This window comes from Coregonus clupeaformis, chromosome 11 (genome assembly GCF_020615455.1).
Source record: "Coregonus clupeaformis isolate EN_2021a chromosome 11, ASM2061545v1, whole genome shotgun sequence".
Taxonomy (NCBI): domain Eukaryota; kingdom Metazoa; phylum Chordata; class Actinopteri; order Salmoniformes; family Salmonidae; genus Coregonus; species Coregonus clupeaformis.
The window spans coordinates 27,074,163-27,101,379 of record NC_059202.1 but is presented as its reverse complement, the minus strand read 5'-3'; the positions used below and the strand labels follow the sequence as shown (position 1 = coordinate 27,101,379).

General features: G+C 43.6%; 2 protein-coding genes and 1 non-coding gene across 5 annotated transcripts; 1 reads left to right on the top strand and 2 right to left on the bottom strand.

Moving 5' to 3' along the window:
* Positions 1–466: 466 nt before the first annotated feature.
* Positions 467–7,336, bottom strand: LOC121576470 (lipoamide acyltransferase component of branched-chain alpha-keto acid dehydrogenase complex, mitochondrial). Of its 2 annotated transcripts, none has more exons than XM_041889633.2 (11): positions 7,197–7,336; positions 6,410–6,551; positions 5,802–5,877; positions 5,459–5,640; positions 5,100–5,227; positions 3,744–3,996; positions 3,422–3,588; positions 2,972–3,049; positions 2,280–2,471; positions 1,917–1,988; positions 467–1,638 (listed from the first exon to the last, which is right to left on the bottom strand). In XM_041889633.2, exons 1-11 carry the CDS (start codon positions 7,239–7,241, stop codon positions 1,471–1,473), a joined length of 1,503 nt encoding a protein of 500 aa, XP_041745567.2. In that variant the 5' UTR covers positions 7,242–7,336; the 3' UTR covers positions 467–1,470. The 2 variants fall into 2 exon arrangements, with proteins under 2 accessions (XP_041745567.2, XP_041745568.2); XM_041889634.2 differs by having other exon boundaries at positions 6,410–6,536; positions 7,197–7,335.
* LOC121577492 lies at positions 1,738–1,876 on the bottom strand. Its single transcript, XR_006002642.1, has one exon. It is a non-coding gene; the product is annotated as a small nucleolar RNA SNORD94 (small nucleolar RNA).
* Positions 7,337–12,992: 5,656 nt separating the features above from the next.
* On the top strand, positions 12,993–26,764 carry LOC121576469 (RNA 3'-terminal phosphate cyclase-like). 2 transcript variants are annotated; one of them, XR_006002486.2, is made up of 12 exons: positions 12,993–13,441; positions 13,556–13,656; positions 14,193–14,336; positions 14,986–15,109; positions 15,370–15,428; positions 15,519–15,660; positions 23,642–23,763; positions 24,700–24,758; positions 25,213–25,307; positions 25,552–25,656; positions 25,774–25,935; positions 26,703–26,764. XR_006002486.2 is itself a non-coding variant. In XM_041889631.2 (11 exons), the coding sequence occupies exons 1-11, from the start codon at positions 13,397–13,399 to the stop codon at positions 25,870–25,872; spliced, it is 1,095 nt and encodes a 364-aa protein (XP_041745565.1). In that variant the 5' UTR covers positions 12,993–13,396; the 3' UTR covers positions 25,873–26,764. The 2 variants fall into 2 exon arrangements, 1 of the variants encoding a protein (XP_041745565.1); XM_041889631.2 differs by having other exon boundaries at positions 25,774–26,764.
* The last annotated feature ends 453 nt before the right edge of the window (positions 26,765–27,217 follow it).

Genomic DNA, 27,217 nt, shown 5'->3' with positions numbered 1-27,217 from the left:
TATATTTTTGTTCAGTATAGTTGATGATCCCTGGCCTTTCAATTAAGACCTAGGGCTCTATTCAATCTGTATTGATGAAACGTTACAGATTGCACGCTAGATATTAAGGTAATTTCCAAATTGAGCAGACATACATAGCTGTAGATTGATTAGGAAAACAATTTAATCCATTTTAGAATTAGGCTGTAACAAAATGTGGAAAAAGTAAAGGGGTCTGAATACTTTCCAAATGCATAGTATGCAGCGTTTACTGTGAATGCAGTCTCTGCTGACGCTGGAACACTGTCTTTAAATTTCAATCACGCTGTAATGCTGAATTTCCACAATATGGATTAAATAGATCCCCTAGACAAACAGGTGGGGGGAGTTCCTTACTAATCAGTGACCTTAATTTATCAATCAAGTACAAGGGAGGAGTGAAAACCCGCAGACCCTCGGCCCTCCGTGGAATGAGTTTGACACGTGATATAAATGAAAGGCTTTATTTTGCCAACATAGTGAGCTTCAGAATTATTGGGGAACATATAATGCACAACACAAGAACAAAGCAAATCTTAAACTTGTTTTCAGGATCCACACGATCAGAAAGAACAGTGGTTGTCAAGTCAGTCTGGCATTTCTCCCGTCCCTTCAAATAATACAATATCCCTAAAGTAGAGAGACCACAGTACACATTCCCAGAAATCCTACACTGCGTTCACTTCCACCCATAACTTTATACGTTCCTTTTTAAAACAATACATTATCAGACAGCAAGAAAAGCAGTTACAACATTCTAGAAAAGCAGCAACTGTGTAACATACATTTATCAAACTAACAATTGTGGAACTATTGTAGGAGCTTTCTGTCCATTATCATCATAGGTGATATGTACACACAAGTGCATGTTGTGCGATGATGCTTTTCAAGGGGAATCACTAAACCCCACATTCTTTGAAAATAGCTTTCTAGTGTTGATGAGGGAATGTGTGGGGCTATAAAAAAAAGAAAAAAGGCCATGCACCTTTAAGGTTATTCCCTGGTTTCGGCACCAATACCCTTAAAAGGTGCAGGGCCTTTTTTTACAGGGCCATACAGTATTTCAGAAATACAGCAGGTTTACTAAAGATCTGTTTTCCAACATTCAGCTCTTCAGGAAAGAGCGCTACTGTTCATAACCATCCTGTCAGTAAGGCAACCAGAAAACAGAAATAAAACTAAGGCCACACACAAAGATAAAAACAGCCTGCAACTAGATATTAGTTTCACAACGTCGAGTACTAGGTAACTTGTAGTGTCCGTGGCATGTGCAGCCATCCATATTCTGAGGAAGAAAGATTTTTGAAGGCCAAGGGGGCGGGAGCAGTAACACCCAGTCAATGTGACTACCCAGAGAGTCAGAGTACAGTAGACCATCTTCACATAATCATGGTGACTGGTTTTGCGTTGCTGAGCTTGCATCCAGAGTAGGCCGTCCAGGGTACCGCAGGCTCATTTTAGGTCCAGGACCATTGATGCCGGGTTCTCCAGGTAGTCCCTCCACAGGTTGGAGAACCGCGCCATGGTGGCCCCGTCGATGATCCGGTGGTCTGCCGACCAGCTGACGTTCATTATGTGAGCTTTCACCACCTCGTCCCTCGAGTTAAACCTCGGCAGGACCTGGAAGCGGCATGAACATGTCAGGAGACCATTATTCATAAAGCAATCAAGACATCCATAACCGCTAAATAAATATAATGTAAGTACCGAGAGATTCATGAGGCTCAGTCAGGCGTCTGTATCGTGTTGCCACCTCCCAGTCAGCCGGACACATGTCCACAGAGCTAAGAACCATCACCAACACTCAGCTCCCATTATCAGCAGAGGTCCGTACCCCTGTGCTTCTCACCATAGCTATCATGGACAACATAGCTGATAGTCATTTAGGATTCACAAACCTGGATCTTTCCCAGAGCTCCAATCGCCACCTCAGGAGGCAAAATCACTGGCTTTGCATACGTGCCTCCAATCTGATTCAAGGGAATACACAAATACATGACATGTAAAGACTGAACAAGCGGCCCAAGCAAGCATAGGAAACTAATAATGCAGTAGCTAGCTGTCAATTACTATTCAAGTTAGCATTACTAGATGGCTACCAAAGGCCAACCTGGCTTTTAATTATGAAAACATCAATACATTATCGGTAACACAAGCTTGAAAAAAAAATCTGTTAAACTTATCAGTATTACTTATCAAGCTCATCCTCCCAGCTTTAGCATTAGTTTCTCCAAAGCCCCCAAACCCCACCCCCAGCTCACCGAGCCGATGTTGGAGAGGGTGAAGGTGCCTCCTGTGAGGTCGGCCGTGCCCAGCTGGCCCGTGGCGCCCAGGTTCTGCATACGGTTGAGCTCCACGGCGATCTCAAAAACACTCAGCATCTGCACATTCTTCACATTGGGTACCAGCAGACCCTGGCTCGTGTCCATGGCCAGGCCAATGTTGTGGGACGCCTGGTGGGGACGGAGACAAAGCAGTACAAGTCACACCCAGTTTGGGTTCTCAATCATTTAGACGAGAGGATCTGAGAAGTTTCAACTCTCTCCATGTTCATGTTAATGATTCATTATATTTCTACCGTCCAGAATTCTGCTTGCCATGAGCAAGCACAAACACCCGAGTTATTTGAATATTTTTATGTATCAATCAATCGCATTTATTCATAAAGCCCTTTTTACAAAGTGCTATACAGAAACCCAGCCTAAAACCCCAAACAACAAGCAATGCAGATGTAGAAGCACGGTGGCTAGGAAAAACTCCCTAGAAAGGCAGGAACCTAGGAAGAAACCTAGAGCGGAACCAGGCTCTGAGGGGTGGCCAGTTCTCTTCTGGCTGTGCCAGGTGGAGATCATTGTCTATAATAACACTGCAATATCTAGATCTGGGGGACCTAGGCACGGGAGATGTACAAACTATTGTCCCCCAACACCATCTCCCCTTCCGGCAGCCTTACCTTGTAGGTGATGTTCTGAACAGCCTCATCCACCGAGGCGTTGAGGACGGGGAAATGGAGTAGGCCAAGAGAAGCAGCCTGCTCAAACAGAGAAGATCATTATTATTATCACCACAGCAAGCAGACTATTTCTCCAAATCCTCCAACATAGTCCTTTTGGTATGACATGATGCATCCCACTACGTCATGAGACTTATGACACCCGTTGTAGTGAGGTTGCTCTTCAGGATGTTATATCACTTTAGTCATAACAGAAGCCATTTCATTGGTCATAACTATAATGTAATTTGGCATGAGTGGTCAAATGGACATGAGCTTATAACACTCATTTCAATGTCATAACAAGCATGTCAAATAAAGTGTTACAGTGCATTTTGACAATCGTGCCACTTTGACACCCAAAATGTCACTTCACAACATCATTATATCATGTCAGGAGTCAAAGGTCACCTTGATGAAGAAGGGCATGTAGCTGAGCTTGACCCCACGAGCCTCTGACAGGCCCTTCAGCTCCTTGCGCAGCTGTACCAGCCTGCTCAGGTTCACCTCATCACAGTATCCAAAGTGGGGGATTTTCAAGGCTGCAGTCATGGTCTTCACCATCGCTTTGTGGAAACCTGGTCGTTCCGAGGAATACATTGGATAAAAGGGATATGTTTTAATGAAAGAGCAACCCATCACCCATAGTGATTATTCTCTGAATCAGAGATGTATCCCAGAAAGCAAATACATTTATTGGAAGCATTAACCATCTCTGTAACGCTGCCTCTACCTTTCAGGGGCTCAGTGCTGTCCGTGCCCGAGAAGACGGGCCTGGAGATTGCAGGGAGCGGGACACTTGGTGGGAGCTTTGCCTTGGGCTTGGCGGCCGGAGAGGGGGCGGATGCTGCGGGAGGGGGGGGCTGGATCTCGTGGAATGGAGTCAGGGGTAAGATGGCCCCTGTCTGTTTTGCCAGGAAGTTGAGGATGTCCTCTTTGAGGATCCGTCCGTCTCTCCCGGTTCCGACCACTTCACTCAGCTTGATCTGAAAAGGAGTAATGGGGACAGACAGACAGGTAGGTAGACATGATGTAAAGGAATAATGGGGACAGACAGACAGGTGGACATGAGGTAAAGGAATAATGGGGACAGACAGACAGGTGGACATGATGTAAAGGAATAATGGGGAGTGGCAATGAGGTAAAAGGACAGACAGGTAGACATTAGTGATGGGGGAAATAATACATTTACATATCGCAATGTTATTTTGGACGATATATAGATTTTTTTTTACTGTAGATAGCGTTAGCTAGCGCTAGTCAGCTGTACCTGCGCCAAAACGCCAGATATGTTTTTGTTTGTATTTTACCCCCTTTCTCTCCCCAATTTCACTGCAACTCCCCAACGGGCTCGGGAGGCGAAGGTTGAGTCACGCGTCCTCCGAAACATGACCCACCAAACCGCGCTTCTGAACACCCGCCCGCTTAACCCGGAAGCCAGCCGCACCAATGTGTCAGAAGAAACACTGTTCAACTGACGACCGGAGGTCAGCCTGCAGGCGCCCGGCCCGCCACAAGGAGTGGCTAGAGCGCGACGAGCCAAGTAAAGCCCCCCCGGCCAAACCCTCCCCAAACCCGGACGACACTGGGCCAATTGTGCGCCGCCCTATGGGACTCCCGATCACGGCCGGTTGTGATACAGCCCAGGATCGAACCCGGGTCTGTAGTGACGCCTCTAGCACTGCGATGCAGTGCCTTAGACCGCTGCACCACTCGGGACGCAACGCCCAACACCGATATTTTTCATCCTATAACTTGTTTTCCATCTTCTTTTTAAATAGTGAGCCACCATGTTTTCAGCACTTATTTTGTCGACTCATTTTCTCATGCTCTCTAGTCTCTCTGTAGTAGACACAGTGAGCAATATGTTTGGAACATCAAATCGCAATATCGAATCGCAATACATATCGTATCGGCACCTAAGTGTCGTGAGAATATCGTATTGTGAGGTTCCTGGCAATTCCCAGCCCTAGTGGACATCCACAAAACCAATTAGTTCTCTAGGAGGAGCGTGGGCACCACTGGTTTAAAGGGGCCGTGTGCTGCTATACTTGTGTTAACGGTTTGTGTGTGTTTTTTAATAACTCACATTGTTCTCCATAGCTAAACGACGGACTGCAGGGGTGGCCTGGGTCTTGTGTCCCTTGATTTCCTGGTGTGTGTGCTCATCGTGTGACATCGCCGGGGTCTCCACAACATCCTCCTCATGGGCCACCTCTGAAAGATCGACCATGAAGTCACCATCACCATCTTCCAACTGGAGTCAATGTTGTTTTTGGACTTCCAAAATGTTTTTTTAATGATGAACGGTAATATAAACGGTCAAGGAAACAGCTTCAAGGTTTCCAGTTCCAACTGTTCTAAAAATGTTCACTGTCAGCAACTTCATACATAAGAAGTTGGGACATTCCCATTACTCTAGTGTTGGTGCCTTGACGGCCTACCTACCCGGACCGGACTCCGTCTCGATATCCACCAGCGGTGTGCCCACTAAGGCTGTAGCATCCACCTCATAGTACAGCTTTTTAATGACACCATCATAGCGACTTGTGATGGTGACAGATGCCTTGTCACTCTGTACCTCACAGATGCTGTCAAACTGGGACACCTTGTCTCCCTCCTTTACATACCTATGGGAACAGAAAGAGACATTGAACCTAAACAAAATATGTATCTCGTAGCAGCAATGCTCTGTAATCATTAAACTTGTGTGCCCTCTAGTGGCAACGCTTATAAAAACCTAATTCATAAAGCGGTGCTCACATCGGTGTACCATATTTTCAAAACATACCATTCCTTCACCGTCACCTCCATGATGCCCTCGCCAATATCTGATAGTTTGAATGGCAGAATTAGTCCTGGTGTGACTGTAAAGAAGAATAAATGATAATTAAAACTACACATTCATTCTTTAGCCTATTACTTCCACATAGCCTTAGGTATATGACATCTGTTGTAATATAACTACATTCTTTCAAAGAAAAATATAATATTTTGTAACGTAATTTGAACCTTTAAGATTGTTTGTTTACAGCCTGTGCGGCAGGTAGCTTAGTGGTTAAGAGCGTTGTGAAAGTAACCGAAAGGTCGCTGGTTCTAATCCCCGAGCCAACTAGGTGAAAAATGTGCCCTTGAGCAAGGCACTTAGCCCTAATTGCTCTTGTACATCGCTCTGGATAAGAGCGTCTGCTAAATTACGTTGATGTAAATGTGTACGCTGTCAACAGCGTTCTTCCTCATTGGGCTAGTTCGTTTTGCATGGCCTGGTGCCCCGGGTGGGTTGAGATTTAACTTAGGGAACAATGGAATGGTCAAAAAATTACAAACCCACCGGCACCGGGCCATGCAAAACGAACACGCCTTAGTTGGAATATACTGTTTGTGCAGAAGCCTACTCACCATAACTGGTGTGAAAAAACCTAGCGCTGCACAGCTGCGGGATGACGACAGAGTGGGGATGGAGGGTGTAGCCTGGTCGGCCAGTTTGGACCCTGGAACAGCAACGCTTGTGCCGATGTTCCAAAATCTGCGATGATAAACGCTGACAATAAATAGAGCCATGCCATGATCATTCATTTGATGGGGTCGTGTTTGGTCTGGGCACTAGCTGGCTAATTCAAAACACAGCATCTGAAGTTATTATATAGCATGATTGCTGGGTAGCTACCAAAAGTTTACTAGATACACAGCAAATTTAGTTATCTATTATCTAACATCCAACAAAGTGAAATCGTCAATCCCAAAATGTTGTAGCCATTCATGGATAAATTGTTTATCTAGATAGGTAACTGGAAACTTTTGTTGCAAAGACATTGTAACCGAGGGTTGACATTGGCATTCAAGTTCAATTCTGTCATACACATCGTCAACAGTTTGAGTCAATTAGCTGGCTAGCTAGATAGTTTGGCTAGTAGTAGCGAGCAGATAGCAATTTTTCGTCAATACAACACGATTTTTTTTATTTCAATCCCACTGTAATGTAGACTAGCTAGCTAGTTAGTTAACTAACGTTAGCCATTCAGCTTCGTAGTTTGTTTGCTAGTCTGGCTAGCAGCTGCATGGGTAAAGTATCTAGATTGATGTACATTGGCAGTTTTTCTAAATGTATGATCCTTGTGCATCATCAACTATTTTGCAAAGCTTTCACTTGGGGATTAACATTTGGGAAAAACTCAAACAAACATACCAAGCGTCTCATAAATGTCAATGAGCCTCTAGTAAGTGCCGCCATCTTTGTCCCGTCCGGATCTGACGAACAATGCACACCCCCTTTCAATGGCCAATCAGAGATCAGTCACAAAAAATGCAGCATTTTTTATTTTTTTTAACTAGGCAAGTCAGTTAAGAACAAATTCCTATTTACAATGACGGCCTACAACGGCCAAACCCGGACGAAGCAGGTCCAATTGTGCGCCGCTCTATGGGACTCCCAATCACAGCCAGATTGCGATACAGCCTGGAATCGAACCAGGGGGTCTGTAGTGAAATGCAGTGTCTTAGACCGCTGCGCCACTCGGGAGTCCAAGCATAAAAGGGATAGTCCACTACTAATAGAAAAACAAGTTGGTTTTGACTGGACTAGTGGTCCACTAGTATAATAACTCATTTGATGTTCCAAGGAGTCTAACGCGCGCGCAAGTCAGAGGGTTTTCTCCGAACAAACCCCGCGCGCCGGCTGAGGTGGGATCCTGGCCCCGCTTGGCTGTTGATTAACTAAGAAAGTTTCTTAACACTTTTTTTTTAGGGGATGTTAATAACACATTCATTATCCATAACACATATGCAGTACAACCAAAGCTATTTATAACAAACCCAAGATAGTTAATCTGTGTCGTTTACAGTGGGAGCAAATTAATCATAGTGGGCAGAACAAGCATGAGCTAGCGAGATCCTATTGGTGCGTTGTGACATATATTTGCATATTTCCGTAGGGGAACGCCTCCTCTGTAAAATGCGCGTGTGCACAAACTCAGACCTTGCACTCCTTCTAAACAACAACAATTTTTTTTTTTCCGGCAAAGCGTCAAGTCTATCAAACTTAGTGCACTGTGTTCGGAACATAAATGTGTTTATTGAGCTAAATAACCTGCGACTGGACTGCCTCTCACTACCATATTTGGTGGTGAGAAAACGTTCTAAACAGACGCTTTAGCCAAAGACTTTTACAACTAAACCCAGATAGATCACAGCCTGTCGTTTCCAATGGGAACAAATTAGTCATAGTGGGCAGAAGCAATGAGGTGGGCAGAACCAAGCACGAGCTAGAAAGATCCTATTGGCGTGTTCTAGCATGCATCTGCATATTTCCGTTAAGGAACGCCTACTCTGTGAAGTGCGACTGTGCAATAACTCAATTCGCCTCGGCATCCTTCTAAAAAAGCGGATTTTAAAACACTTTTGCAAAGGGTAAAGTCTACTAAACTTAGTCCACTCTGTTCATAACAGATTCTAGTTTTGAGAACAGAAAACTGTATTGAAATCAAATGTTTCATCAATGAGAAAATTTGCAGAAATCAATTTCTGCAATAATGATCAAATATTGTACAATCCAGGTATGCAAAGCTCTTACCCAAGAGAGACTTACCCAAAAACACTCACAGCTGTCATTTCTGCCAAAGGTGATTCTAACATGTATTGACTCAGGGGGTTGAATACTTATCTAATCAAGTTTAATAGTATATAGTATAATATTTCTTCAATTTAAGACATTACAGAGTATTGTGTGTGGATCGTTAACAAAAAAGGACAATTACATTATTTTTAATCCCACTTTGTAACATAACAAAATGTGTAAAATGTCAAGGGGTGTGAATACTTTCTAGAGGCACTGTAACTGTGAATTAGCAGGGATCTAAGGTGACCATTACAATTAGAGTATGCTAGCTAACTCGCTCTTACAGGAATAACATACAAAAACACATCCTACGATAACTCCAATATCTAACAGGTACCGTACACACACACACACACACACAAACACAAATATATACACTGCATTCGGAAAGTATTCAGACCCCTGTACTTTTTACACATTTGTTACGTTACAGCCTTATTCTAAAATTTATTCAATTGTTTTTTCCCCCTCATAAATCTACACACAACACCCCATAATGACAAAGCAAAAACTGTTTTTTAGAAATAATAATATCACATTTACGTAAGTATTCAGACCCTTTACTCAGTACTTTGTTGAAGCACCTTTGGCAGCGATTACAGCCTCAAGTCTTCTTGGGTATGATGCTACAAGCTTGGCACACCTGTATTTGGGGAGTTTCTCCCATTCTTCTCTGCAGATCCTCTCAAGCTCTGTCAGGTTGGATGGGGAGTGTCGCTGCACAGCTATTTTCAGGTCTCTCCAGAGATGTTCGATCGGGTTTAAGTCCGGGCTCTGGCTGGGCCACTCAAGGACATTCAGAGACTTGTCCCGAAGCCACTCCTGTATTGTCTTGGCTGTTTGCCTAGGGTCGTTGTCCTGTTGGAAGGTGAACCTTCGCCTCAGTCAGAGGTCCTGAGTGCTCTGGAGCAGATTTCCATCAAGAATCTCTCTGTACTTTGCTCTGTTCATCTTTCTCTCGATCCTGACTAGTCTCCCAGTACCTGCCGCTGAATAACTTCCCCACAGCATGATGCTGCCACCACCATGCTTCACCGTAGAGATGGCGCCAGGTTTCCTCCAGATGTGACATTTGGCATTCAGGCCAAAGAGTTCAATCTTGGTTTCATCAGACTATAGAATCTTGTTTCTCATGGTCTGAGAGTCCTTTAGGTGCCTTTTGGCAAACTCCAAGCGGGCTGTCATGTAACTTTTACTGAGGAGTAGCTTCCGTCTGGCAACTCTGCAAGTGCTGCAGAGATGGTTGTCCTTCTAGAAGGTTCTCCCCTCTCCACAGAAGAACTCTGGAGCTCTGTCAGAGTGACCATCGGGTTCTGATTGCTCAGTTTGGCCAGCTCTAGGAAGAGTCTTGGTGGTTCCAAACTAATTCCATTTAAGAATGATTTTGGTAACTGCAGAAATGTTTTGGTAACTTTTCCCAGATCTGTGCTTCGACACAATCCTGTCTCGGAGCTCTACGGACAATTCCTTCGACCTCGTGGCTTGGTTTTTGCTCTGACATGCACTGTCAACTGTGGGACCTTATATAGACAGGTGTGTGCCTTTCCAAATCATGTCCAATCAATTGAATTTACCACAGCTGGACTCCAATCAAGTTGTAGAAACATCTCAAGGATGATCAATGGAAACAGGATGCACCTGAGCTCAATTTCGAGCCTCATAGCAAAGGGTCTGAATACTTATGTAAACTAGGTATTTCAGTTTTTTATTTTAATAAATGTGCTAAAATTTATAAAAACCTGTTTTCGCTTTGTAATTATGAGGTATTGTGTGTAGATTGATGAGGATTAAAAAAAATCCAGGCTGTAACATAACAAAATGTGGAAAAAGGGAAGGGGTCTTAATACTTTCCGAATGCACTGTATATACACTGAGTATACAAAACATTAAGAACACCTCTTTCCAAGACATAGACTGACCAGGTGAATCCAGGTGAAAGCTACGATCCCTTATTGATGTCACTTGTGAAATCCACTTCAATTAGTGTAGATGAAGGGGAGGAGACAGGTTAAAGGAGGATTTTTAAGCCTTAAGACAATTGAGACAGATCCTTGTGACAAGGGGCCATGCAATGCTGAAACATGAGGGGATGGCGGCGGATGAATGGCACGACAATGGGCCTCCGGATCTCGTCACGGTATCTCTGTGCATTCAAATTGCCATCGATAAAATCAAATTGTGTTTGTTGTCCGTAGCTTTATGCCTGCCCATACCATGACCCTACCGCCACAATGGGGCACTCTGTTCACATCAGCAATCCACTCGCCCACACAATGCCATACACGTGGTCTGCGGTTGTGAGGCCGGTTGGACTTAATGCCACATTTTCTAAAATGACGTTGGAGATGGCTTATGGTAGAGAAATGAACATTACATTTTCTGGCAACAACTCTGGTGGACATTTCTGCAGTCAGCATGCCAATTTCACGCTCGCTCAAAACTTGAGACATCTGTGGCATTGTGTTGTGTGACAAAACTGAGCATGGTGTGGCCTTTTATTGTCCCCAGCACAATGTGCACCTGTGTAATGGTCATGCTGTTTAATCAGCTTCTTGATATGCCACACCTGTCAGGTGGATGGATTGTCTTGTCAAAGTAGAAATGCTAACTAACAGGGATGTAAACACATTTGTGCACAAAATTTGAGAGAAATAAGCTTTTTGTACGCATGGACAATTTCTGGCCTCTTTTATTTCAGCTGATGAAACATGGGACTAACACTATCTACATCTTGTGTTTATGTTTTTGTTCAGTGTATATACATCAGGACATGTACATAGTGAACTCGTACACATTGTAAATATGAAAATAGAATATAGTATTTCAGAGCGTGACCTACCGCTTGCATGTCAATATCAGACTCTGAAGAATTTACGTTCGCGATCTTCCCCTATCTGCAAACGTAACCAATGGCATAACACCTTATTGATATTTAAATTCAATCAACCAATAGAAATACATAAATATTGAATGTTGAATGACATTTATTCAGTGTCAAGTGGAAACATAACCAATGTGTTATGTATGGTTTATGAATGCGTCATGTATGGGTTATGTATGGGTTATGAATGTGATATTTATAGGTTATGAATGGGTTATGTATGGGTTTTGTATGGGTTATATATTAGTTATGAATGTGTCATGTATGGGTTATGGATGTGTTATGTATGGGTTATTAATGTGTTATGTATGAGTTATGAATGTGTTATGTATGAGTTATGAATGTGTTATACATATTAAAACTGGGAAACAATCATACAATGGGTCAAAGGGGCAAAAACCTGGCTCGTCTGATTCCAATACGTATATGCTACTTGCTACTAGCCACAATGCCAATAACAATAGCAATATAATGTACCTATGTGGCAGTGGGTAGACTCAGCAATGTGACGTAGATGCAGAAAGTAAAAAGTGGGTCAATTTCCTTCAACAAATAAGAGCGTTGAAGCTCGAGGCTCAACTTCTCCGCTGTTTTAGTCCGGTGGCTATCACGCTGTAACAGCGTGAAGCGAACCCGTGCACTTGCGCAGATACTGTGTGTGTGACTGTGTGAGAACGAAGTCTTGCATCTCGCTCATCTCAATATCTGCTGTGTTGCTCGTTGAAATGTCAAGCTGAGTCTAACTTTAATGCGCTCTCGCTCTCTTTCACACAAACACACACACACACACACACACACACACACACACACACATTATCTCACTGTAATACATATTTAAGGGATAGTTCACCCAAATTTCAAAATGACATGGGTTTCCTTACCTTTAAAGCAGTTTATATGGACAAGGTATGACAGCAATTCATGCTTTGGTTTTGTTTACCTGAACACTGTTTCAAATTTACATTCACATTTACATTTTCGTAATTTAGCAGACACTCTTATCCAGAGCGACTTACAAATTTGGTGCATTCACCTTATGATAGCCAGTGGGACAACCACTTTACAAATTTTTTTTTGTTTGTTTTTTGGGGGGGTGGGGTAAGGGGGGGGGGTAGAAGGATTACTTTATCCTATTCCTTAAAGAGGTGGGGTTTGTACGTTTTTGGCATTTGTGGCACAAATCCAATGCAAGTCAATGGTACTTATATTAGCATGTTCACGCTTCATGTCCAAATCATATATAAGTAACTTCAAAGAATTTAGGATGATTTGGTCATGTAGCACGAAAATGCTAAATAACTAGGGTAAGGAAACCAATGTCATTTTGTAATTTCGGTGAACCACCGCTTTAATGCCTATGCATTAGTTTATTGTTATGATTTCTCATAATTATTATATGATTTTGTTAGTAGTTTTTTTTCTAGGCCTTTCCCACTACTCTTCCAAATTTGAACGGGGAGGGGGTGAGTCATTTGGTTGCTTGCTGATCACAATTGCGCATGTGCAAACAATCAACATAATCAAGAGTAGCAGCTTTAATGCTGAGCGACATTTCATGGAAAAATGTGAATAACACGTTAACATCGCAGTTAAAATACAACCCGTTTTTTCGTGTCGTTGTGGGATTTAATTTTTTTTTCTCTCGAAGTAATAAGAAATTGCTTTCATTGATAACTACCGCACTGCGCAGTGACGGTTGGGGGAAGTTCTCAATTGGAGTTGCTGCCCCAGACGCCGGCGGAGTGTCTGCTACAACAAGCGCTGTAAAAAGCTACTTCAGAGCAGACCATCCACATTTGCGTGTTTTCACATCTTTAAAGACAGACATCATCAATTTCTTATAGTGGGGAAGTAATTGAAAAGCATAAATATTTTTCTTCTTGTTTCAAAAATGGCCGCAGCAATGGTGGAAATGGACGGAAGTATAATGGAGGGTGTGAGTATTTCACACGATTAAAATACACTTTCTACTACATATTTTATCAACATGACTTGACATTGAACTTAGAATATGTCTTTACTGTGTATATTATGTTTTGTCCTCTTTCAGGGCGGGCAAATTTTGAGAGTATCTGCCGCACTGAGTTGCATCAACGGCGCATCCATCAGAATAAACAAAATTCGCGCAGGTAGAAGTACACCAGGATTAAGGTATTAATTTCATAACTCTATGTCTTGATATTATTGAGTATGTAGCTAGCTAGATCACAACAAAAGCCACATGTCATCCTACTAATAAAATAAAGCTTCATTCCAGTTGCAGTCTATAGCCCTGGGGCAATCCCCGGCGTCCCCAGACAGAAGTTTAGTGAATCAGAAAACAAAGCAAAGTTGGTTTAAAGGACCTTTCTTTTCCAAGCAGAACGAGCGTCAACTTTAATCTCTGACAATCGATAACTGTTTTACAGCCCATGGTCTGTAACTTGTCTGTTTTGTTTAATATTTAATGGCAGATGCCTACCCTCATAGCTACATTTTTCATGTGATCCTTTGTTGGTAATGGGCAAGCACATGGCTGTTGACTTATCGCTATCAACAACTGAACTACAAAACTTTTCCCTCATAGCCTTGTGTTATTCAGCGCAGATAATATCATAGCCAACATTTTGTCATTATTCAAGTGAAATAGTGAAGTATTTTTCCTTTCATTGTTAACCCCTACCCCCCCTTCCCCTTTTCACTACTAGACCACAGCATCTGTCAGGGTTGGAGTTGGTGAGGGACATTTGTTGTGGAAATCTTGAGGGAGGCTCAGTGGGATCCACAGAAGTCACACTCACCCCTGGGAAAATAAAAGCTGGGAATCACACCGCAGACCCACAAACGGCAGGGTAAGTCTTGTTAGGCTGCACCACCGTTATCCCTGACGGCACATTCAATGGGAGTATGGGACAGACAGTTTCTGGTTCCTAATCTCAGACAAGAAAGACAGAGCTGTGGATGGCTATCCAAACACACTTGTTAAAAACCTGACATGATACTTGATACCCATATAAACATTACCCAAAACAATATCTAAAAGTATTTGTAGAGTTTGACAATTTCACAAAATAGAAGGAAAGACATTTTGCCTCAGAAGATACAATATACTTCAGTGTCAATTTTTACATGGAAATCCATTTTGTGTATAACGATGGGGGATATTTACATTTGGGAGTATGTCTCCTGGGGCGGCAGGTAGCCTAGCGTTTAAGGGCGTTGGGCCAGTAACCAAAAGGTCGCCGGTTTGAATCCCCCGAGCCGGCAAGGTGGAAAAATCTGCCGTTCTGCCCTTGAGCAAGGCAGTTAACCCCCAACAACAACTGCTCCCCGGGCACCGATGATGTCTATTTTAGGCAGCCCCCCGCACCTCTTTGATTCAGAGGGGTTGGGTTTAATGCATAAGACCCATTTCGGTTGAATGCATTGAGTTGTACAACTGACTAGTTATCCCTTTTCCCTTCCCTATTTATCGTGTACTTCTATGTCGCTCTGTTCCAGAAGTGTGGGGCTGCTACTGCAGGTCTCTCTACCCTGTGCCCTGTACGCTGACGGCCCCTCTGAGCTCTGTCTGAAAGGGGGCACCAACGCAGACATGGCCCCGCAGATTGACTACACCATCAAGGTATGGCTAACCCTAACCTGTGTTGGGAGAGGTACCAGTGGTTGTAATGTGGGTGTTGTGTTCCTGGGAAATCAGGTATTTTAGTTCTCTCAAATTCTTAAATGCCCTGTCTATAGATATGCCTGAAGATGGACTGCTTGGTTTATGACTGTCACTAAACATCCTCTTATTTGCCATCCTATTATTTTTAAGTTAATGTTTCTTTGTGTTGCTAAATGCCATTAGATGTACTCTAAAGTAAGTTTGACATTTTCCTCTAGGTATTCAAGCCCATTGTGGAGAAGTTTGGTGTACATTTCAACTGTGACTTGAGAATGAGGTTAGTATCGTCCCCCTGTTAGATTAATGTTGGTGTGAAAATACTGTCTGTACCCCAAAATATGACAATACATGTTCTTGTCTTGAATAGGGGCTACTACCCCAAAGGTGGAGGTGAGGTGGTGGCGAAGGTAAGCCCAGTGAGCGAGCTGAGCCCTGTCAACATGACCGAACGAGGAACCATCTCCAAGATATATGGCAGGTCCTTTGTTGCTGGGGTTTTACCCTATAAGGTACCATAACAAGCAATGACTTTGGGTTATAGTTGCCTATCCATTTTACTTTAAGTTACTGTTATACAGTGCCTATAGAAAGTCCACACCAGCTTGAACCTTTTTCACTTCTTGTTGCATTACAAAGTGGGATTTAAGTAGATTTAATTGTTCTTTTTTGTAATTGATCTACACAAAATACTCAATGTAAAAGTGAAAAGATAATTCTACACGTTTTGACAAATTAAATAACTAAAATATAGTCGTTGCTTAAGTATTCACCCTTTGTTTAGGCAAGCCTGAATTAGTTCAGAAGTCAAATTTGGCTTAACAAATCACATAAGTTATATGGACTCACTCTGTGGACTCACTCTCTCTCATCCCTAATAAATACAAAATGATGCTGTGGATGATATATTAAACCACCCAGACTCATCAAAGATGCAGTCGTCCTTAACTGAGCTACAGGACAGGAAGGAAACTACTTAGGGATGTCACCATGAGGCCATTGGGGATTTTAAAACAGCTACAGAGTTAAATGGCTATGATGGGAGAAAACTGAGGATGGATAATGACCTGAATGACAGAGTGAAAAGAAGAATACAAATATACAGAATAATACTGAGAAGAAGAAAAAACACGGCAAAGGAATGTACTTTTTGGCCTAAATGCAATGCCTTATGTTTTGGGTCAAATCCCACATCACTTAGTAACTGCCTCCTTATTTTCAGGCATGGTGGTGGCTGCATCATGGTATAGGTATGCTTGACATAGGCAAAGACTGGGGAGTTTTTCAGGATGTTTAGAAACGGGATGGAGATAAGCCAGCGTTTCCCATACTCGGTCCTCAGCACCCCAAGGGGTACATGTTTTTTTTGTTTTTGTTTTTTCTCCCAACACTGCACAGCTGATTTATATTTTAAATGCTTGATGATTAGTTGATTGTTTGAATCAGCTGTGGTGCTAGGGCAAAAACCAAAATGTGCACCCTTTGGGGTCCTGAGGACCGAGTTTGTGAAACCCTGAGCTAAGCACAGGCAAAATCCTAGAAAACCTGCTTCAGTCTGCTTTACACCAGACACTGGGAAAGGAATTCACCTTTCAGCAGGACAATAACATAAAACATAAATCCAAATCTACACTGGAGTTGCTTACCAAGAAGACAGTGAATGTTCCTGAGTGGCCAAGTTAGTTTTCACTTAAATCTGCTTGAAAATCTATGGCAAGACTTGAAAATTGTGAAGTGCAAGCGCTGATTCAGGAAAGTTGTTTTATTGTATTATAAAAAAAAAATTTGGGGGGGTGCCAGGAGAAGAGCTTGGACTGGACTGAGCGGGAGCTGCCAAGAGACCAGAGGTGGCAGTACGGAGTTGGGTTGGGGTGTAGTGTTTGAGCATAGCCTGGAGGTAGGGAGGCGCAGTTCCTCTTGCTGCTCCGTATGCAAGCACCATGGTCTTGTAGTGGATGCAAGCTTCGACTGGATGCCAGTGGAGTGTGCGGCGGAGCGGGGTGACATGCGAAAACTTGGGAAGGTTGAAAACCTGGTGGGCTGCAACATTCTGGATAAGTTGCAGCGGTTTGACGGCATAAGAGGGGAGCCCAGCCAACAGCGAGTTGCAGTAGTCCAGACGGGAGATGACAAGTGCCTGGATTAGGACCTGCGCTGCTTCCTGTGTGAGGTAGGGTCATACTCTACAGGTGTTGTAGAGAATTAACTTGCAGGAGCGTGTCACTGCTTTGATGTTTGCAGAGAACGACAGTGTTGTCCAGGGTCACGTAAAGGTTCTTTGCACTCTGGGAGGGCGACACTGTGGAGTTGTCAACCGTGGTGGAGAGATCTTTGAGTGGGCAGGCCTTCCCCGGGAGTAAGAGCAGCTCTGTCTTGTTGAGCTTGAGGTGGTGGGTCGACATCCAAGCAGAGATTTCTGCCAGGCACGCAGAGATGCGTGTCGCCACCTGGGTGTCAGAAAGGGGATAGGAGAAAAGTAGTTGTGTCATCCGCAAAGCAATGATAGGAGAGACCATGTGAGAATATGACAGAGCCGAGTGACTTGGTGTATAGAGAGAAGTGGCAAGGGCCTAGAACTGAGCCCTGGGGACACCAGTAGTGAGAGTATGTGGTGCAGACACAGATCCTCTCCACGTCACCTGGTAAGAGCGGCCTGACAGGTAGGATGCAATCCAAGAGTGTGCAGAGCCTGAGACGCCCAGCCCTGAGAGGGTGAAGAGGAGGATCTGATGGTTCACGGTGTCGAAGGCAGCGGATAGATCTAGGAGGTTGAGAACAGAGGAGAGAGAGTCAGCTTTGGCATTGCGGAGAGCCGCCGTGACACAGAGAAGAATAGTCTCGGTTGAGTGACCAGTCTTGAAGCCTGACTGGTTATCAGAGAGTTGATCATAGACAGCACGCTCAAGTGCTTTGGAAAGATTTTTAAAAATAAGGTATACAGGTCTGTAGTTTGACGTCAGATGAGTCGAGTGTTAGTTTCTTGAGGAGGAGAGCGACTCCGGCCATTTTTGAAGTCAGAGGGGACGCAGCCAGTGGTCGGGGATGACTTGATGAGGGAAGTGAGGAATGGGAGGAGGTCTCCAGAGATGGTCTGGAGGAGGGGAGGGGATCAAGCGGGCAGGTTGTCGGGCAGCCAGACCTCACTAGTCACAGGATTCCATCTGGAGAGAAAGGGGAGAAAGAGGTCAAAGCGTAGGGTAGTTCTGTATTAGTGGGACCAGTGGACTCAATAGGCTGAGTGAATGAGTAGCGGATGTCGTCAACCTTCTTTTCATTGTGGTTGACAAAGTTGTCGTCGGGGGGGGTGAAGGATTAAAGAGGGAGGAGAAGGTGGAAAATAGTTTCCTAGGGTTAGAGGCAGAAGCTTGACATTTTGTGATAGAAAGTGGCTTTAGCAGTGGATACAGAGGAAGACAAGGTTGAGAGGAGGGAGTGACAGGATGATGGGTCCTCCGGAAGTTTAGTTTTCCTCCATTTTCGCTCAGCTGCCCACAACCCTGTTCTGTAAGGTCGCAATGAGTCACTCAACCACGTAGTGGGAGGGCCAAGCCGGCTGGGAGGAAAGGGGACTGTGCGAGTCATAGGATAAGAGAGGAGTGTAGGGTCGAAGAGGCAGAATCGGGAGGAAGAAGGATTTAACAGAAGGGAGAGATGATAGGATAGAAGAGGAGAGTGTAGTGGGAGAGTGACGATTGCGATGGTGCATGATCGGTAGGGTTTCAGGTGCTTTTGGAAGATGGGCAGGGACTCTGCTGTCTTAGCTTCATGGGGGAGCTGCTTCCAGCATTTGGGTGCCAGGTGAAGAGCTTGGACTGCACTGAGCGGAAGCTGACGAGACCAGAGGTGGCAGAACGGAGTACGGAGTTGGGTTGGGGTGTAGCGTTGAAAGGAAAGGGAGACAGAAACGGAAGCGAAGTAGTAATCAGAGACCTGTAGGGGGGTAGCCGTGAGATTAGTAGGTAAACAGCCTCTAGTAAAGATGAGTTCAAGTGTATTGCCAGCCTTGTGAGTTGGAGGGGATTGGAAAAGGGTGAGGTCAAAACAGGCAAGGAGGGGAAAGAGAGTTGGAAAGAAATGAATCTAAGGCAGACGTCAGGAGGTTGAAGTCGCCAAGTACGAAGAGCGGTGAGCTATCGTCAGGGGAAAAAAAAAAAGCTGTAATCGCTGCCAAAGGTGTTTCCAACATGTATGGACTCAAGGGGGTGAATACTTATCTAATCAAGGTATATTAGTATTCTATTTTTCATTAATCGTTATAAAATGTTTTACAAGTGTCTTCCACTTTGACATTACAGATTACAATGTGTAGATCGTTAACAAAAAATTGCAATTAAATCCATTTTTATCCCACTTTGTAACGCAACAAAATGTGGTTCAACGGCCGTAGGCTTTCTATAGGCACTGTACCTGTGTGTGAAAGATGTTCTCCGGTACTTTTGTATACTTTTTAGCCAGTAGTTCTAAAAGTAGCAATCACGATCAAAAAGTGGTCCCCGAAAATTGCGTATTTTGTGATATACAGCTGTGGAAAAAATTAAGAGACCACTGCACATTCTTAAATCAGCATCTCTACATGTATGACAGCCATTCTATTCCAGTGTCTGTTGAATTCCAACACAGGCACACCTCATTCTACTGAATTAGGTACTGATTAGGTGATCACATGAACCAAATCTTATTTAACGAGGAAAAGTATAAAAACCACTGCAGTGGTCATCACTATCCTCTTGCAATAGGACCAGCTGGATGGCAAAAACAGTGCTAATAGTACCTCAAAAGTAATATTAATCAAAAAATAACTATTGACCATGCCAAAAGAGTTGAAAAGGAACGTTTTGAGTGAGGAAAATAAGGGGTCAATTCTGGCTTTACTGGCAGAGGGATACAGTGAGCGTCAGGTTGCTTCCATCCTTAAAATTTCAAAGATGGCGGTTCATAAGAACAAGGTCAAGCAGCAGACATTGGGGACAACAAAGCTACAGACCGGCAGAGGGCAAAAACGACTCTACTGACCGGGATGACCGCCAACTCATTCGAATGTCACTCAACAACCATAGGATGACATCAAGTGACCTACAAAAAGAATGGCAAACGGCAGCTAGGGTGATGTGCACGGCGAGGACGGTTCGAAACAGGCTCCTAGGGGCAGGGCTGAAGTCGTGCAAAGCTAGAAAAAAGCCCTTCATCAATGAGAAGCAAAGAAGAGCCAGGCTGAGGTTTGCAAAAGGCCATAAGGATTGGACCGTATAGGACTGGAGTAAGGTAATCTTCTCTGATGAGTCCAATTTTCAGCTTTGCCCAACACCTGGGCGTCTAATGGTTAGACGAAGACCTGGAGAGGCCTACAAGCCACAGTGTCTCGCACCCACTGTACAATTTGGTGGAGGATCAGTGATGATCTGGGGGTGCTTCAGCAAGGCTGGAATCGGGCAGATTTGTCTTTGTGAAGGACGCATGAATCTAGCCACGTACAAGGTTGTCCTGGAAGAAAACTTGCTTCCTTTTGCTCTGACATTGTTCCCCAACTCTGAGGATTGGTTTTTCCAGCAGGACAATGCGCCATGCCACACAGCCAGGTCAATCAAGGTGTGGATGGAGGACCACCAGATCAAGACCCTGTCATGGCCAGCCCAATCTCCAGACTTGAACCCCATTGAAAACTTCTGGAATGTGATCAAGAGGAAGATGGATGTTCACAAGCCATCAAACAAAGCCGAGCTGCTTGAATTTTTGCGCCAGGAGTGGCGCAAATTCACCCAACATCAATGTGAAAGACTGGTGGAGAGCATGCCAAGACGCATGAAATATTGATTTCTGAACTCTTCCGATGTTAAAATATTACTATTGTGTTTAAAAATGAACGTGAACTTATTTTCTTTGCATTATTCGAGGTCTGACAACACTGCATCTTTTTTGTTATTTTGACCAGTTGTCATTTTCTGCAAATAAATGCTCTAAATGACAATATTTTTATTTGGAATTTGGGAGAAATGTTGTCAGTAGATTATAGAATAAAACAAAAATGTAATTTTTGCCCAAACACATACCTATAAATAGTAAAACCAGAGAAACTGCTAATTTTTCAGTGGTCTCTTAATTTTTTCTGCAGCTGTATGTGCACCACGTCATTGCTCTCTCTCTGCTGTGTCCACTGAGCCGTTGGGCCCGCCCTGCAACCTCATTGGATAACACTGGGCAGGCCTTTTTGCTAGCTGTCACTCAAATGCGACAGGCTGAAGCTCATTGGCTAGCACTCAAATTGCTAGGGGGCTGGCCCACATGGGAGGAAATGTAGGGTAATGGCGCGGCTTCAAGAAAAACGTTGCTTTCAAACTAGTGATTTTGTGGCTAATTGAGGTAAGATGTTATGCATGTATGAACTACACATTGACACATCCAGCCAAAAGCGGGTGGTAGTCACCAAGGTACCGGAGCATGTCTTTTAATGTAGTACTGTAGTAATTACTTTTAGCCCTACCTACATGTACATATTACCTCAACTACCTTGTACCCCAGCACATTGACTCCGTACGAGTACTCCTTGTATAATCTTTTCTTACTTTGTTGGGAAAGGGCTCGTAAGTAAACATTTCACAGTAAAGTCTACACCTGTTGTATTCAGTGCATGTGACAAATAAAATAACATTTTAATTTGGAATTAGTTGTGGTTTTCATAATTACACCAGAGAAATAGGGATTGGTCCTTATTCCACTTGTGTACTTACAAACAACCGACTTACAGTGGGGGAAAAAAGTATTTAGTCAGCCACCAATTGTGCAAGTTCTCCCACTTAAAAAGATGAGAGAGGCCTGTAATTTTCATCATAGGTACACGTCAACTATGACAGACAAAATGAGAGAAAAAATCCAGAAAATCACATTGTAGGATTTTTAATGAATTTATTTGCAAATTATGGTGGAAAATAAGTATTTGGTCAATAACAAAAGTTTCTCAATACTTTGTTATATACCCTTTGTTGACAATGACACAGGTCAAACGTTTTCTGTAAGTCTTCACAAGGTTTTCACACACTGTTGCTGGTATTTTGGCCCATTCCTCCATGCAGATCTCCTCTAGAGCAGTGACGTTTTGGGGCTGTCGCTGGGCAACACAGACTTTCAACTCCCTCCAAAGATTTTCTATGGGGTTGAGATCTGGAGACTGGCTAGGCCACTCCAGGACCTTGAAATGCTTCTTACGAAGCCACTCCTTCGTTGCCCGGGCGGTGTGTTTGGGAACATTGTCATGCTGAAAGACCCAGCCACGTTTCATCTTCAATGCCCTTGCTGATGGAAGGAGGTTTTCACTCAAAATCTCACGATACATGGCCCCATTCATTCTTTCCTTTACACGGATCAGTCGTCCTGGTCCCTTTGCAGAAAAACAGCCCCAAAGCATGATGTTTCCACCCCCATGCTTCACAGTAGGTATGGTGTTCTTTGGATGCAACTCAGCATTCTTTGTCCTCCAAACACGACGAGGTGAGTTTTTACCAAAAAGTTATATTTTGGTTTCATCTGACCATATGACATTCTCCCAATCCTCTTCTGGATCATCCAAATGCACTCTAGCAAACTTCAGACGGGCCTGGACATGTACTGGCTTAAGCAGGGGGACACGTCTCGCACTGCAGGATTTGAGTCCCCTGGCGGCGTAGTGTGTTACTGATGGTAGGCTTTGTTACTTTGGTCCCAGCTCTCTGCAGGTCATTCACTAGGTCCCCCTGTGTGGTTCTGGGATTTTTGCTCACCGTTCTTGTGATCATTTTGACCCCACGGGGTGAGATCTTGCGTGGAGCCCCAGATCGAGGGAGATTATCAGTGGTCTTGTATGTCTTCCATTTCCTAATAATTGCTCCCACAGTTGATTTCTTCAAACCAAGCTGCTTACCTATTGCAGATTCAGTCTTCACAGCCTGGTGCAGGTCTACAATTTTGCTTCTGGTGTCCTTTGACAGCTCTTTGGTCTTGGCCATAGTGGAGTTTGGAGTGTGACTGTTTGAGGTTGTGGACAGGTGTCTTTTATACTGATAACAAGTTCAAACAGGTGCCATTAATACAGGTAACGAGTGGAGGACAGAGGAGCCTCTTAAAGAAGAAGTTACAGGTCTGTGAGAGCCAGAAATCTTGCTTGTTTGTAGGTGACCAAATACTTATTTTCCACCATAATTTGCAAATAAATTCATTAAAAATCCTACAATGTGATTTTCTGGATTTTTTTTCTTCTCAATTTGTCTGTCATAGTTGACGTGTACCTATGATGAAAATTACAGGCCTCTCTCATCTTTTTAAGTGGGAGAACTTGCACAATTGGTGGCTGACTAAATACTTTTTTCCCCCACTGTAGATGTTTCTGAACAGGTGAAATCCATGTGATGGAGCAGTTTTCTTCACCTGTCCATCTGCTACCCCTCTGGACTTAAATGCACATGAAATAATGAAGTAGATTCTGAGATCAGATTTGAGTGAGCTCAAATACTCATTTTCTTCCAGCTCGCCAAGGACATGGCAACGACAGCAACAAGAGTTATCAGGCGAGAGATAAAGGACCTTTACATCAACATCCAAACACTTCAGGAGAAGGACATGGCCTGTGGAAGTGGCAACGGCATCATGTGAGCTTATTTACATGACATTAACCATTGCATTACCACTCAATCAATCAAATGTATTTATAAAGCCCTTTTTAAACCAGCAGATGTCACAAAGTGCTTATACAGAAACCCAGCCTAAAACTCCAAACAGCAAGCAATGCAAATGTAGAAGCACAGTGGCTAGGAAAAACTTAGGCTAGGAAGAAACCTAGAGGAACCAGGCTCTGATGGGTGGCCAGTCCTCTTCTCGCTGTGCCAGGTGGATATTATAAGAGTACATGGCCATTAAGGCCAGATCGTTCTTCAAGAAGTTCAAACGTTCATAGATGACCAGCAGGGTCAAATAAGAATCACTGGTTGTAGAGGGTGCAACAGGTAAGCACCTCGGGCATAAATGTCAGTTTGCTTTTCATAGCCGAGCATTGAGGTCGAGACAGCAGGTGGGGTAGGGAGAGGGATGGGCGAAACAGTAGGTCCGGGACAAGGTAGCACCTCTGGTGAACAGGTCAGGTTTTCCATCGCCTTAGAAACTGGATCAGAAGCACAACCAGGTGGACTGGGGACAGCCAGGAGTCATCAGGCCAGATAGTCCAAGGGTTCAGGTCCTCTGGGAGGGGAGAGAGAGATGGGAGAATTAGAGGGACACCAGATAAAACTGTAAACACTGTCAAAAGATATCGATAGCTGTATGACCTCAGTAAACCTGTATCAATCACAATCAATGGTAATGTTTTCTGTGAAGATTCTTGTCAAGACAGTTGCACTAGTAGAGGATATTGGGTGTAATCGAACATCATTCATAGGTAGACTGATGGCTTGCGTAATGTTTTGTGTCCCTAGTGTGGTGGATGGACAATAGAGAAGGCTACTGTACCCATGGCAGTTCTGTTGAGTCTGTCATCTTAAATGCTATCCACCTCTACCACATTTTTGATATGGTGTCTCGATTCTCCCCAGAATCATCGCAGAGTCTTCCACAGGCTGTATATTTGCGGGGTCAGCTCTTGGCAAGAAAGGTGAGAAATCCACTGTTCTTGTGTACAGACCAATATGTACCACTAGTGGGCAACATTCTACAAAGAATGCCGAGCATGTCTATGTTATGATGTGAAACTGTATATACGCTTGGATGGTGAGTGTATGCATCTGAATTATTTAAATATCAAACCGAACTCTATCCAATGACCTGGTTTGCACCTCCCCTGTGACTCTCTGGCACCCCCTCGCACACCGATAACCTCTGGGCCAGTATTCTCAAAGCTTCTTAGAGTAAGAGATCTGCTGATCTGGGATCAGTTTAGCCTTTTCGATCAGAATAGTATAAGACTCTTATTCTAGGGAGACCTGATCCTAGATCAGCGCTTCTGCTCTTAGACACTACAAATACGGGCCCAGATATAAAATAATTAAAAAGTTGACGACAAATGCTGAGAGGATTGGCTGTCTAATACTGGTCCCCCAATGCCTCAGGTGTGTACCCAGACAAAGTGGGCTTCGAGGCTGCAGAGATGCTGCTCAGGAATATAAGGCACAACGGCTGTGTGGACGAGTTTCTGCAGGACCAGGTTAGTAATGACACACACACACACAGGGGTATTTCACAAAGCAAGCTTAGGTGTCCTCCTGTAAGTAATCTAGGATCATTGTAAGTAACGTGTACTTCCAAATTCAAGTTAAGAATAGGTGCTTGACACCACACCTATCCTTGCCTCCCTCTCCATCTCACAGCAGCCACTTGAACTTCCTCTGTTTGTAGTCAGCTGCTGAACTCTTCTTCTCCCTCTATCTCTCTCTTTCACTCTCTGGCAGCTCATCCTCTTCATGGCCTTGGCCAACGGCACCTCCAGAATCCGCACTGGCCCAGTCACCCTACACACGAAGACTGCCATCCATGTGGCAGAGCAGCTCACCCAGGTGGGTCCAAAAACACAGTTTAATTGATTTCCAAAGACTCCATGGGAAAATTAGTATACTCAATCCATGGTTTTATAAAGTCAACTTTTTTAGATCAAATTCTTTCCTTATTCCCAGGCTAAGTTTACAGTGACCAAGGCAGATGACGAGAATGCCAGCAGTGACACCTACATCATCGAGTGCCAAGGAGTGGGCGTCACCAACCCTCATTTCTAGCCACGCCCACGTGTCTAACCGCCCCTTTTATGTTGAAGTCTCCACCTGCAGCCGTGGATAGAGGTAGAGGCACTGGAGACACTACTGTGATGTCACTGAACGGTCGGATGCTGCTTCTATTTATATTATGATTTATTATGGCCCTTGTGGCGCGATATTCAAGCAAATGAATTATTGGTTTACAAACGCACAGCCACATGACAGTTTCGTCATCGTTGTCCTTTCCCCCCTATTGCATTAACTGTCATTACCCTCGTAGCTTGTATAACTCAGGGTATTAATGCCTTACACTGTTATAATAAAAACATTAGATTTCTGCGTAGAAGGGGTGTACGTTTCAGTAGTCTGTTGAAGCGCCTCAGTGCATACAGGCTTTTATGGCAAAAAAACATTGTTCATGTTCTCTGTCCCTAGTTGATCATTGTAGTGCTGTTATGCATCGTACGGGGAGGATTTCTCTATTTTGGAAGATATATATATATCTCTTGAGAACTTGATTGCTGACAAGCAAAATGTAGGGACTATGGCACCAATGGACTAATGAAACAAATACCAATATATTGTTTTTGGGTGGAGTTTTCAATTATTTCACTTTTATTTTTTGTTGTTGCATTGTTTGTCACTCTCAGGTAATGCAGATTAGACTGCAGAGTTGTTGGCTACTGTATTAGTCAGTTAAGGTTTAAAAGACCATTTGGAGATTGTGTTTCACATTTTTTTGAGAAAATATGAATAAAATACCTTATTTTTCCTTCTCTGAACAAGAGATGATCTTGAGTAAAGGATTTCTGACAGATCATGGATTAATTAATGTATCTTCTCTTCCCCAGAAATGTGTAGCTGGATGTCTGTCATCACTCATAGCATTAAAAAAGTAAATCCATATCTTTTACATATCATGGTTGTGATTCAAACATATTTTAGTACAGGAGACAATTTAATTCCAATCAATGACACGTTCCAGAAGTCTTAGATGTGCTAAAGAGTACATAGACATAGCATGGAGTTGCCTGTCTGATGCTAATAACTATCTAGCTGACCCAGCATGATAGCATGGTCATGTTATACTTGCCACCTAATGATTCACCAGCAAGAACCTTTGCTTTTTGCCACTACAAATGTTGAAGTGCATAGTGATCTTATTCCAGATCACTAGAAGAAATAGCTGCAGGTTTGTCTGACTGGAAAGCATGCAGGCAGACACCTTAAGCATTTCACTGTATTTGTGCATGTGACAATAAAACCTGAACTTGAAGTCTTCAGGAGTGAAGTGTAGACCTGTGGAAAACCTTATGTAACTTCTCTCAGCAATGCTGACTTTTTTCCTCCCGTCTGCGTCTACTTG